Genomic DNA, 13,097 nt, shown 5'->3' with positions numbered 1-13,097 from the left:
TAAAAATAGAAAAATATCGAAACTCCCACAATATTTTGACCTCCGTATACGTGAGCTCATTATATTTTTACACCTTTAAATAAATAAATAAATATAATCACTTTGATTCTACATCCTTTTGATAGCATCACGTTTAATTAGCATGTAGATATGTAGAATAATAGTGAATTTCCTAAGCAGGGGGTGAATAAAGTTTAATCTAATCTAATTAGACCACCACACAAAAGCACTCATTTATTACAAAGGTGTAACTTTGTATTTGATTGTTGAAATATGAAGACTTATTAACAGAATGCTTTAAGTCAGGGGTGTCAGACTCGGGTTGGTTCGCGGGCCGCTTTAATGTCAACTTGATTTCACGTGGGTCGGACCATTTTAGATATAATATTTAGATTTTTTTTTAATAAATGGATTAAAAGAACTGGATTAAAAGCCCTGAATAGTCAGTTCTTATAGATCTAAAACAATGTTTATTTGAGCTTTTTTTAAATATATTTTTAGATTTTACAAAATGATTTTTGAACTAAAAACACAGAAAAAAATGATTAAAAAATTACAATTATTGATTTAAAAGGGGGAAAATCAGGAAATTTAATATACATCTATACTCTTCATTTTAATTTGATCCTAAAACAGAAAGTCGACACTCATGATTTACTTTCCCGGGCCACACAAAATGATGCGGCGGGCCAGATTTGGCCCCCGGGCCTCCACTTTGACACTTTTTTAAATTAAAAACATGCATCCCTGAATGGATGGATTTATTTATTAGTGAGTCACATTCCATTTCTGGACAATGACTACATTTGGGTCATAGTGCAGTCCAGCCTACATGATTGCACATTATGGAAGACTTTGTAATTTTTTATATATATATTTTTGGTCACTATTTTACACGCAATGTAGAAATGTTTCACAATTTGTAATGTTATTTTCTACTTCCCAGCTAGTGTAGAGTTATATTCTCGATAGAACAATCGAACTGCTGGGGCGAAACTAATTGCCACATCAAGACTATAATAAAATTACGCTGGCACAAACATGGCAATAAACATCGCCTTACAGGTAAATGCTTATGTAGTGAAGCTTTGAAAATGTTGGCTCAAGAAAGCAGCAGGGCACAACCTCTATTTAAAAAAAAAACAGATGGTGTGTTGAAACATTGTACTGCATATTTTGAATTAATTTGTTCATTGAGTGTCCCACATATTGAATTAGACATGCAGTTCATTCTTTTATGGACTGATTTGAAAAAAAATGTGTGGAAAGGAAGTGCCTTGATTTGGAAAAAAACACTTTTTGATTGGACAGTTCCGCTCAAAAAGTCTTGTGAATGTCATGTGCAGACTGTGGGTGTAAATGATTAAAAAAGTATAAATATCAAAGCTACATCATAGAAAACATCCGTTAAGCAAAATCAAATTACTTTACCAAACAAATCTGATATGGACAGGCCTGGTTATTTGCACTTTCCACCCAGATTATCAGTTAAAGATATTTAACCAAAAAGAGAGATTTGTAAAATTGTAACCATACAAAGAACTCCCTGATGGACTCCTTTGGGATTTTTAAAATTGTAAAAATATGGATCTATGCCAGCAAGCTCTTCTGACTTTTTAATGATGCTGCTGAGCACTGATATCTGCAATACAATATAATTTGTACCCTCCTCCAAAGGAAGCTTTATACCATGTCTCGAGTATCTCGTGATTTTGCTTGTCCTCGTCTTACCTCGCTCGCTGCTTCATCCAGCTGACACATTCTCAGTTTGCCCTCTACTCCCCCTCAGTAGCTTCCATATCTCCACCCACTCGTTCCTTGGGTAGACCGCCTGGTGAGCGAAAAAAAAAAAAGAAAAATGACCCTCAACATGCTTGCAAAAAGAACCTAATTTGTTTACTACATCACCCCCTGAACCATTTGCCATGGGCGTAAAGTCCACAATGACCCATATTAAATAAAGTAGGCTTAACTTCTGCCCTTATGCCAGACATGGGCAAACTTTTTAAATATATTTTTTGATTTTACAAAATGACATGGGCAAACTGCGGCCCGCGGGCCATATACGGCCAGTTAGGCCTTTTAATCCGGCCCGCCGACGTTGTCCAAATTATTATTATTATTTTTTAATGCGGTCAAAATACAGGAAATCATTGGATGACCTGCATGAGCAATTCTGCCGTCGGTTTTGTGATTTTGGAAAAATTGACAGCTGGTGTCATGTCCTTTCTCACAAGACCCGGAAACGGTTCCACAGGAGTTGCAGTTGGAACTGATTGATCTCCAATTTGACAAGTTCAACTCCCTGAAAGTCTCTGAGTTTTAGGCTTCATTAAGTGCACCCAAATTTCAAAACATCCAGAAGATGACACAGAGGATTCTGGTGTTATTTGGCTCTACATATGTGTGAACAGACTTTTAGTCTGATGAAAACCAAGAAAGTACCCCATAAATCCCATATGAGTGATGAGTATGTTCATACTTTAGTCCTTTTTTTCTGTTTAAGTTTCATATGTACTGTTAACGGATGCAGTTTTTATATGTATCGTATCTTGTGCTGACCCGGCCCGCCTGTCAAATTTTTAAAGTCAATGTGGCCCCCGGGCCGAAAAGTTTGCCCAACCCTGCCTTATGCACAACTTTTCTCCTGGAACAAACACTTGTTGTTGTGTTCTCCCTCCAAATATAATCAACAAACCTGACATCTGTTCATGAAGCATCTGTGAGAATTCACTTCTCCTTGGGAAATAAAGTCGCCTAGACATAGAAATTCAATTAACCTTGTCAGACATGTTTTTTTTCTTGTTACATTCAATGCATCCAGCATTTTGTTGCAAGGATAATCAAGAGTAACAACAGTCTGGTGGCCCACTCCCTGCCAAAACACATTTTAGGATCCCCAATTTTGTGATAACCCTAACGTGATTTTGGCCACAAGAGAGCACAAGAAATTGAAAATGTGTCACTTGGATGGAAACTGTAATGTTCCAAGATACCAACCTATGCAATTTAACCACTACACGTAGACGGTATTTGATTTATTAAAGAAGCAGTGTAGTCTGAAGTGCAGGTTTCTAAATCTCTTTCTGGTATATAATAAATATTTCAGTGTAGCAATTTAATTTTTCATAACCATGCTTTCTTCAAAATGGGTGCGCAGAATACCAATCCATTGTCCAAATATCAAACCTAAATTTTGAGTTGTTGTTATTCTGCAGATCTACTCAGAGTAAATCCTAATTCAAATAATTATGGAATTCAAATACAGAGTGTTCCTGGAACTAACAATTAAAAAAGCAATGTTGCTAGATGTGCTGCAGTTTTGGCCTCCAATTTAAAGTCGACAGGCTACGACATTGCATGCTCACCACGCTCATTGAAGCCTTTCCACTGATGCTATAATCTCCCTTTCCTCCTTAAAATGTCAAAGGTCGTGGCTTTTCTGTTGAACAATGAAAAAAAATCAATGCATTAGTGTTTGGGCCAAGAGTTACGGCCACATCACTATCATTTTGCCTGTGTACAGTGCTTTAACGTGCAACCCTTTCACACTGGGTTACCACTACATGCTTGTTTTTAACACTAGAACTACCATCGGTTCATTATTTTACCTGACATTGTTTAACATTAAAAAGACTGTCAGAAACTATCATACTTTAGTTCAAGCGGTGTTAAGGTGGTTTACACAAAATACAACATTTAAAAAAATAAAAAAATAATAGTATTTTGCTAATTTTATGTTTGGCTTGTGACCTTAATTTAAAACAACTCAAAATACAGACAACGCAGAGGCTAAATTGCATCCCTTTACAGGTATTTTTCTTTTTTTTTTACTTTTATTGAAAAGTCCAAAACACAAACCTAAACTAACGAAAAAATATTATTTTTACGCCCACCTGGAGCTACTAAAACACAACTCAAAGGAATTTATGTATCCATTAATTATTATCAATTCAATTTAAGAGCGATTCTCTTTGCGTCTATTGCCATCTACTTGTCGAGTTTGGTATAACCACTAATGTTTGACCGTTGTAGATTAATGATGAAAAAGATGACAAAATGAAAAACTTTACGTGCATCGATGCCAACGCGCCTCTATTTAAATGACTAAATAACAAATAAAAGTAAAGAATTACCTGACACACGTTGAAACGTTTCTTTCTGCACATGACACGTCCAAACAAACAAAATAAGAAGAGAACTAACCAAGCTGACCCAAATCAGAGAATGTGTCACATTAATAATTGACATTACGAAACGAATAATACAGAAATATTTGTTCCACACTTTTGGTATAGGAGGATTCGACCAAAAGTTGGAAAATAAATAATATATAATAATATGCATAATTGAAATTATAAATGTAATTATAAAAAGTGAAACATACAATATATGCTTGCAGTTTTACCCCTCGTTTCATTAGTAGCAAAAAGGCCAGTGACTAAGGCTTTATGACAATTGATTATTCAAAATTAAATGATGGTATTACTTTTTGAGAGATAATCTATTTGCAAACAGTTCTCTTTATATTTTGTGTCCACTAGGGTAGTAGCATGCATTTATTGAAGGAGCTTTATTTGAGGTGTGCCATGTTGCTCACCTGCAAATTGCAGGTATGCAAGTCATAATTTTTTAAACTTCTTAGACTACCTGATACTTGGCATATAAATCTTTATAGAGGTTCAAATTAAACTTTGAAGTTGACTGAAGGTTGGGCCACTTAAAACTTTTTATACATAATACAACCACTCTTCTTATCTGTAAAACAAGAGATTGCTCCAACAAAATGAGTCAATAGGGGATTTTGCATGCTCCTCTCCAAAAGTGTCAGAACAGGGCGTCCCATTTCCTTGGTTTTGTCTTAAACTGAAAACATTTTTGTAAAAGTGGATGGATGAGTGGACTCTGCAAAAAAAAAAAGTGCGTGACATCAAATATAATATGTGATGAGAGTTCATGATGAAAATTCAATAAATAACCCCTACCCACCCAGTCCAGGGCCTTCAGGGCCTTGTCTGCTGGGATAAACACCATTAGAAGCTTTGACCTACATTTCCAACCGAATGAATTGTATCCACATATATTTACAACTGTCTAAATAATCTTCATTTCATAGTGTCTTGGCTGCCTAGCTTCCAGTTGCATGTATCAAGAACATCAAGCTACACGTTTTACTTATAGCTTTCCGTGTTTAAAATATAGAAGCTATGTGGATGTTTGATATTCTTAATATAATGGCACTCATAACGGATTTGCCTGTATTTATCAAAAACTGTCCACTGGCATTTGTCATTAGTTTTGTTATACGGGAATTCCCAGCATGTATTTCCTTGTGTGTTGATGATTAACAACATATTTGTTTGCAGTGAACATACCGACTCATAATCAATGCCTCTACTTAGAAACAGAAGGATTTTAATGTTTTATTCGAAACTATGTTCTTGTTGTTTCTTTTTTGCTCCAAAATCGTACCCCTCTACACGAGCCCCTCCAAATGTTCTCACGCTTGACCCCGCCCCCTTGGCACAGAATAAAGGTGAATAGGTGAAGGCATAGGTGATTCATTCATCGACTTTCATGTGTAGTGGACATTTCAAAGATGTCTGGAGACTATTTTGGCTTTTCCAATGGGAGAAGTAACGCCAGGAATAATACGGGCAATATAGCAATCAACAATGCTGCTGATATATCTGTCATTGTGATCTATTTTTTGGTGGTCTTGGCTGTCGGGATATGGGTGAGTTATTCAAATATAGGGCATCTTTTGCTATGTTTTGTGCTATTTCAAGCATTTAGTTAGACCTGAAACCTCGACTCACAACCTATAAATAAAGTAGCAGTGAGATTTCCAAACTGTGGTGAATTCACATGAGATTTAAATCTCCTATGATTTGTTTTTAAATGCTGTAAATAGAAGAGATGGGGTTTGACAACTAGATATTGTATAAACAAGTGGTTAAGCGTTCTATTACCCTTAAATCAATGGGAAGAAAATCCACATAAAGCTAAAAAACCTAAAAAAAAAATCTCAACAAAACATTTTAATTGACCAGAAGTTGATTTTTAAACTCCATTCATTTAATTAAACTTGAATTCCAATTCAACACAATTATAATAAAGTCAAACTCATTAAACAGGCCTTGGCCAAATAGTAAACAATAGTACCATAAACTTATATTGTGATATGGAAGGTCAAAAGTGTAATGAAATTGTTTTTTTCTAACTGTCAATGAGGCTTATGCACTTCTCAGATATTTAATCCCAATATTCATAAAATGTTGTCTTGGTTCTCAGGATTGGGCTACTTTCTCCAGATGTCATATTTCAGCTCTTTTTTTTAACATATGTTTTAATGGCATATCTGGATATTGTATATCTATATGCACATTTGTCTAAAATGATAAGATACTTGATGCTCAAATTCTATACTACATGTGTCAAAGTGGCGGCCCGGGGGCCAAATCTGGCCCGCCGCATCATTTTGTGTGGCCCGGGAAAGTAAATCATGAGTGGCGACTTTCTGTTTCAGGATCAAATTAAAATGAAGAGTATAGATGTATATTAAATTTCCTGATTTTCCCCCTTTTTAAATCAATAATTGTAATTTTTTAATCATTTTTTCTGTTTTTAGTTCAAAAATCATTTTGTAAAATCTAAAAATATATTTTAAAAAGCTAAAATAAAAATTGTTTTAGATCTATAAAAAGCTGAATATTCAGGGCTTTTAATCCAGTTCTTTTAATCCATTTATTAAAAAAAATCTAAATATCATATCGAAAATGGTCCGGCCCACGTGAAATCAAGTTGACGTTAAAGCGGCCCGCGAACCAACCCGAGTCTGACACCCCTTTTCTATACCATATGTGCAGGCTATGGTTCGCACCAACCGTGCCACTGTTGGTGGCTTTTTCCTAGCAGGCAGAAGTATGGTTTGGTGGCCGGTAAGACTCTTATTTTCAATTTTTCTTTTGTTGCTATGATAGACACAATATGTTGAATAGAGTCAACAGGAATGTGGAGTACTTTTTTCAAATTAAAATTAAAATAGCAATAACCATGCTGTTCAAAGATTGGAGCATCACTTTTCGCCAGTAATATTGGAAGTGGCCACTTTGTGGGAATTGCCGGCACTGCTGCCGCCGCTGGAATCGCAACTGGTGGATTTGAATGGAATGTGAGTAAATAAATATTTTTGATTTTTTTTTAAATGGTTCATATATTTTATTGGCCACTATTAAACATGTTATTTTAATTTCAGGCTCTGATCGTGGTGGTTCTTTTGGGTTGGCTATTTGTTCCTATCTACATCAAAGCTGGGGTAAACAAGTCAACTTACTCTTTAGGAAATCGAGATATCTGTGGATGGCGTCGCATGTCAAATAAAACAACATCTGCATGTGTTCAGGTGGTCACCATGCCTGAGTACTTGAAGAAGAGATTTGGCGGTCAACGCATTCGTGTCTACCTCTCCGTGCTGTCCCTCTTCCTGTATATTTTCACCAAGATCTCAGTAAGTGAGCATCGTGCATACATTTCCAATTTCAATGATTAAAATAACCAAGAAAAGATAAACATAAACTGCAGTTTATGTAACAGTTCAAATTTAGAGGCCCTGTGTGAAAAAGGAATTATTCCTTAAACCTCAGTATAATAGAAATATAACCCATGGAATATGAGCTAGAGTATCTATTTAATATTATGATCTGCTGTCTACTCAGGCAGACTTGTTCTCCGGCGCCATTTTCATCAACCTAGCCCTGGACCTGAATATCTACGTGGCTGTTGTGGCCTTGCTTGTGATAACGGCTTTGTACACCGTCACAGGTCTGGCGTCTTACTGTTGCATCAGGGCTAATAAAAAGTGATAAGTGCATACTTTTGTACCTTCTGTAACAAATACTGGCTAAACACTGGAAGAAAAGCAAACCTGTGTTAACCTGTTTAGGTCAACCAATGTCATAATTCGCCCTAGTGAAGGCTGATTCCAGGACTATGTTAATTATGTATACTATGTTAAATAGGTAACTAATCAAATTGGAAAATTTGCCCCACATAATTCATTGCATTTCCAATTTGTATTTTTTTTGTCCTTCAGGTGGTTTGGCAGCAGTGATATACACAGATACCTTACAAACTGTAATTATGGTTATCGGATCATTCATTCTAATGGGTTTTGGTAATCTTTTTTTTTTTACCTTATTGTAATCAATTTGAAATTTGTCTTATTTGTGACTGAAATGAGCCATGTCAAATAATCTTCTTTGCAGCCTTCAATGAAGTTGGTGGCTATGAAAGCTTTCAAGAACGCTACATGAAGGCAATTCCTTCCGTTACGGGGAACATTAGTGAAAGTTGCTATGAGCCTCGGGCAGATTCCTTCCACCTTTTTAGGGATGCCATCACAGGAGACCTGCCATGGCCTGGTTTGGTGTTTGGGCTCACTATTCAAGCCACCTGGTATTGGTGCACTGATCAGGTCAGTGATACGAAAGACTTTTTAGAAGATTTCCCTAGAGCACAGGTGTCAAAGTGGCGGCCCGGGGGCCAAATATGGCCGGCCGCATCATTTTGTGTGGCCCAGGAAAGTAAATCATGAGTGCCGACTTTCTGTTTTAGGATCAAATTAAAATGAAGAGTATAGATGTATATTAAATTCCCTGATTTTCCCCCTTTTAAATCGATAATTGCTATTTTTTAAATCCATATTTTCTTTGTTTTTAGTTCAAAAATCATTTTGTAAAATCTAAAAATATTAAAAAAAGCTAAGATAAACATTGTTTTAGATCTATAAAAAATTGAATATTCAGGGACTTTAATCCAGTTCATTTATCCATTTATAAAAATAATAATCTAAATATTATATCTAAAATGGTCCGGCCCACATGAAATTGAGTTGACGTTAAAGCGGCCCGCAAACCAACCCGAGTCTGACACCCTTGCCTTAGAGTTTGTTGGGGTTAAAAAATATAAGCAGCTTTACTGCCATTTTTCCTGCCAATCACACCATATTTTTAGTTCAATTGAAAAAATATAGTACTACAGTACTATGAAAACATGATAGTTTTTCTTATGTCATGCGTCAGTCAGTAGATACAGTTGTGAAATTTATTTTTTAAGTATATACGACTATCGTTGTAATGTAAACAGACTAGTGTATACTCAGTTGACTTCACTGTCCTAAAATATGCATAGGTGATCGTGCAGCGTTGCCTGTCAGCCAAGAATTTATCCCACGTTAAAGCTGGCTGCATTTTATGTGGCTACCTAAAGCTGTTTCCCATGTTCATCATGGTTTTCCCTGGAATGATCAGCAGGATCCTCTACCCTGGTGAGTGAACCTGAGTTTGAGTTCTAGCTTGGCTAAAAATGGCTAAAAACACCACTTTTCCAGATGTGGTGGCCTGCGTGGACCCGGATGAATGTTTGAAATACTGTGGTACCAAAGTGGGCTGCACCAACACGGCTTATCCCAACCTAGTGGTGAATCTAATGCCCAATGGTGAGTAGAGAAGGATTTTGTCTCCTTGTGATACTTTTTCTTTAATCCAATCAATCCATCGCATTCTCAGGTCTTCGTGGCCTCATGCTGTCGGTCATGCTGGCCTCGCTTATGAGTTCCCTCACCTCCATCTTCAACAGCGCCAGCACTCTGTTCACTATGGACATCTACGCCAAGATTCGTCCTTCCGCTTCTGAGAAGGAGCTCATGATTACTGGAAGGTAAAAAAAAATGTTTGGGGTCAACCGATCATCATCAAAAGCTCAAAAACTGCCCGTGTGCTTGTGTTTATTGCAGGGCATTTATCTTGGTGCTTATTGGCATCAGCATAGCGTGGATTCCGGTGGTACAGTCGGCTCAGAGTGGTCAGCTTTTTGACTACATCCAGTCCATCACCAGCTATCTCACGCCACCTATCGCTGCCGTTTTCATCCTGGGCATCTTCTGCAAGCGAGTCAATGAGTCTGTGAGTTCCGATTGTGTGTCATTCAGCAGAAGCTTAGAAAAACAGAGAGCTGAACTCTGCTCCGTTTATCTTCCTGTTGTAGAAAGGCTGTGCAAAGGTCTTATCTTTAGTTTCGGGCTTCTTGTCCAATGTGTGTAATGAGGTGACTTGGAATATTTTGCTCTCCTAATGCACTAGAATAGCAGATTTTTTTTACATGTAGCACAAATCAAATCATTTAGCGCTCAAAGTATTGGCATAATGGTTATTATAAGAATGTCGCAAAGTTGTCCAGGAAGAGATTTGATGTACGAAATGTTATTGTCAGTCATTGCAAGATTAAGCAGTTTAAAAATTAACATTAAGCTTGAATATAAAGGCACTATTTCAGTGCACATAAGTCTGTTGTCTTAAAATAAATGTTTAACACAGTTCTTCATGAAATGAAACTCTTTACAGTAGTACTTCATTTAAAAGCATTGGATAAAAAACGTTTATGACAGACTGTAACATTACGCAAAGTTATTCATTAGTTTAACACACACTGTACAAACCTAAACCGGAACTAAAATAAGACACTAGCAAAATTGGATGACAAATGATGACATGTACACTAAATATATCAACCATTGCCTTCCATCAAGCACAAATGCAAAATCATAGAAAATGAATGGATTAATGGTTAAAGTTCCTCTTTTGTTCAACAGGGTGCCTTTTATGGTCTCGCCATCGGTCTGTTAATCGGCTTATCCAGGATGATCGCAGAGTTTGTTTATGGCACGGGCAGCTGTGTGGAGCCCAGTGTGTGTCCCACCATCATATGCGGAGTTCACTATCTCTACTTCAGCATCATCCTCTTTGTGCTCGCCTGCATCATCATCATTGGCGTTTCTCTTGTGACCGAACCCATCGCAGACAAACACGTATGCGTTGACTGAATACATTGCAAACGTCAGCACCACACTCACTTGATCTGTTTTGTGTTTTATTTCCAAGTTGTACCGACTATGTTGGAGCCTGAGGAACAGTACTGAGGAAAGAGTTGATCTGGAGAAAGAAGACTGGGTGGAAAATGTCCAGAGTATGGAAGATAAAGGTAATTCCTATGTGATGGTAATAGAAAAGTGCTTTTTATATTACTATATCTAAAAGGGTTTAGTTAAACTGAATTGAATTGAATCCCTTTATTGTCATTATACAAGTACAATGAGATTTAAAGCTTTACCAAAGAGTTAAATGTGTTGCTGTTAGCCATGTAATTTTAAGCAGCCTTTTGTTAAGGAGCTGGATTTTCGTTATAAACTCAAGATTTCCTTTAATTTAAAAAAAAAATCTGCAGTGTTATAGCCAATTCTTGGAAATTATGTAGATGAAGGTATGAGTTGTTGCTACAGTTAAAGGCTTGGAAATAAATTAAGCTTAGCTTTCAAGCCTACGCTCTCATTTATACTTTTATTCTCGCCTTTCTATTAAGAACCAGAGCAGGAACTTGGTTTTTGCAAGAAGGCAGTGGCGTGTTTCTGTGGCCTGGAACAAAAAAATGCCCCAAAGCTGAGCGAAGAGGAGCAGGCAGAACTACAGAAGAAGCTCACAGACACAACCGAAAGGCCACTGTGGAGGAATATTGTCAACATCAATGCAATAATTCTCCTCTGTGTGGCAGTCTTCTTTCACGGCTTTTACGGCTAAATGAACTATTCATGTCCTGGTAGGCATGTGAGTATATACATCAATATACTACTATGTATGCACAGTTTATAGATTGTGCATACACAAGTATATGTTTGTGCACACGCATGTCAGCATATATTGTATACAAATATACAAACATGGTAAATACATAACCTATTGAATGTCTATACTTACAAAATAAACTGCACTTACTTGCACAAAATAATAACATATTGTACAAATAAATCCACAAATGCTTTATAGGTGCATTCAGTCTTGTTTAAAAGTAATTGAATATTTTCAGGGATTTGCAACACACAGGGAATCAAATTTTAAAATTTGGAGAGCGAGCGAGTGATCATGTTTAAGATTGTTCTATTTATTTAAGTAAGGTTGGGGCCAATTAAAGATTTTCCAATCCATTTGGTATGTCAACTCATATGTAACTGCTATATGTTTGACTCGCCCTACTTTTTTTGATAGGTTTATTTTTAACCTTTCAAACCGGTTTAACACGAGTTGTTGATCTCTTGTGCAGTATTTTTAATTAATGTTCACAGGGATTTTTTTTTAGTTCAGCACCATTGACAGCAAATAGATGCCAAATGTATTTAACGTGTGCATCATCCCAAACACTCTTTTATATGAAACAGTTCTTATTGTGTCAAGAACGTTGACTTCCTGAGCTGCGACAATAGCCAGACTGAGTCAAGATGTCGCACTTCAACTGACATATTACTTTGCTGAGCTCATTTTCTCATAAGAGTCTACTAATTGACTGAACAGGAAGCTGGAGGACTGGACTGAAGGGGGGCCTCACTATGTACACAATGCTATCTTATCCTACCTAATGACTAGCTGGGAATAATGACAGGGTTTTGCTGCATGTACATTGACATATATAGCTTTTATCTGTAGGGTTTCATAAAGTGTTACAAAGTTAATTATCAGATTGTAAACATGTACTAATGGTCGCATAGTCCAACAGGACTTTGGTACCTTTTGACAGCAAGTCCCCCATTTTCTATCAAGTTTGTCCTTCTTATATATATACTATTCGCTGCCGCCCTCCCAATTTAAACAGACTGGACGTTTACTCGCGATAAATGCATTGGTGGGAAGGTGCATCTTGGCTAAAGAGGAAGAACTTTAATTATTTTTATTTTATTTTTTTAACACAGTCTCATTGTTTCTATGCCTTATTGAATTTATCTTGAACCTGCAGAGGGGACTAAAGATAGAAATTAGCATTTGCCTCTAATTTTACATATTTACATATCCGCATTAACATGAATATGTTTATGTTCATTAATATGTACTGTGCCTTTATTAAATAAATCAAACTCAAACGTGTCTACTACAGAAAAACTCATTTTAAAGTCACAACAGAAGCCACATGCAGCCAATAGGTTAGCATTTTTACTACCACACTTCATGTTAGCCATAAAAATAGTTATTAACTAATGCAAATGTGTCAAAGTG

The 13,097-nt window shown here is 36.5% G+C and overlaps 2 protein-coding genes across 3 annotated transcripts in view; one reads left to right on the top strand and one right to left on the bottom strand.

Annotated features, from left to right (window-relative positions):
- sppl3 (signal peptide peptidase 3) overlaps positions 1-4,226 on the bottom strand; it is a 44,071-nt gene extending 39,845 nt beyond the window's left edge. For both annotated transcript variants that reach the window (XM_077622426.1, XM_077622428.1), the window contains exons 1-3: positions 4,137-4,226; positions 3,369-3,442; positions 1,732-1,831 (exon numbers count right to left, since the gene is read on the bottom strand). In XM_077622426.1, the coding sequence (XP_077478552.1) occupies positions 1,732-1,748 (17 nt within the window). In that variant the 5' untranslated portion in view covers positions 1,749-1,831; positions 3,369-3,442; positions 4,137-4,226. The remainder of the gene's footprint in view (positions 1-1,731; positions 1,832-3,368; positions 3,443-4,136) is intronic.
- A 1,353-nt stretch (positions 4,227-5,579) lies between these two features.
- On the top strand, positions 5,580-12,968 carry slc5a1 (solute carrier family 5 member 1). Its single transcript, XM_077622429.1, has 15 exons — positions 5,580-5,737; positions 6,870-6,941; positions 7,070-7,174; positions 7,259-7,318; positions 7,406-7,510; positions 7,719-7,824; positions 8,096-8,176; positions 8,268-8,476; positions 9,193-9,328; positions 9,392-9,499; positions 9,570-9,720; positions 9,797-9,965; positions 10,652-10,867; positions 10,941-11,040; positions 11,419-12,968. The coding sequence occupies exons 1-15, from the start codon at positions 5,600-5,602 to the stop codon at positions 11,631-11,633; spliced, it is 1,971 nt and encodes a 656-aa protein (XP_077478555.1). The 5' UTR covers positions 5,580-5,599; the 3' UTR covers positions 11,634-12,968.
- Positions 12,969-13,097: the final 129 nt, after the last annotated feature.

This window comes from Stigmatopora argus, chromosome 16 (assembly GCF_051989625.1).
Source record: "Stigmatopora argus isolate UIUO_Sarg chromosome 16, RoL_Sarg_1.0, whole genome shotgun sequence".
Classification (NCBI taxonomy): Eukaryota; Metazoa; Chordata; class Actinopteri; order Syngnathiformes; family Syngnathidae; genus Stigmatopora; species Stigmatopora argus.
The sequence above is the reverse complement of the archived record's forward strand: the minus strand, read 5'-3'. Positions and strand labels throughout refer to the sequence as shown.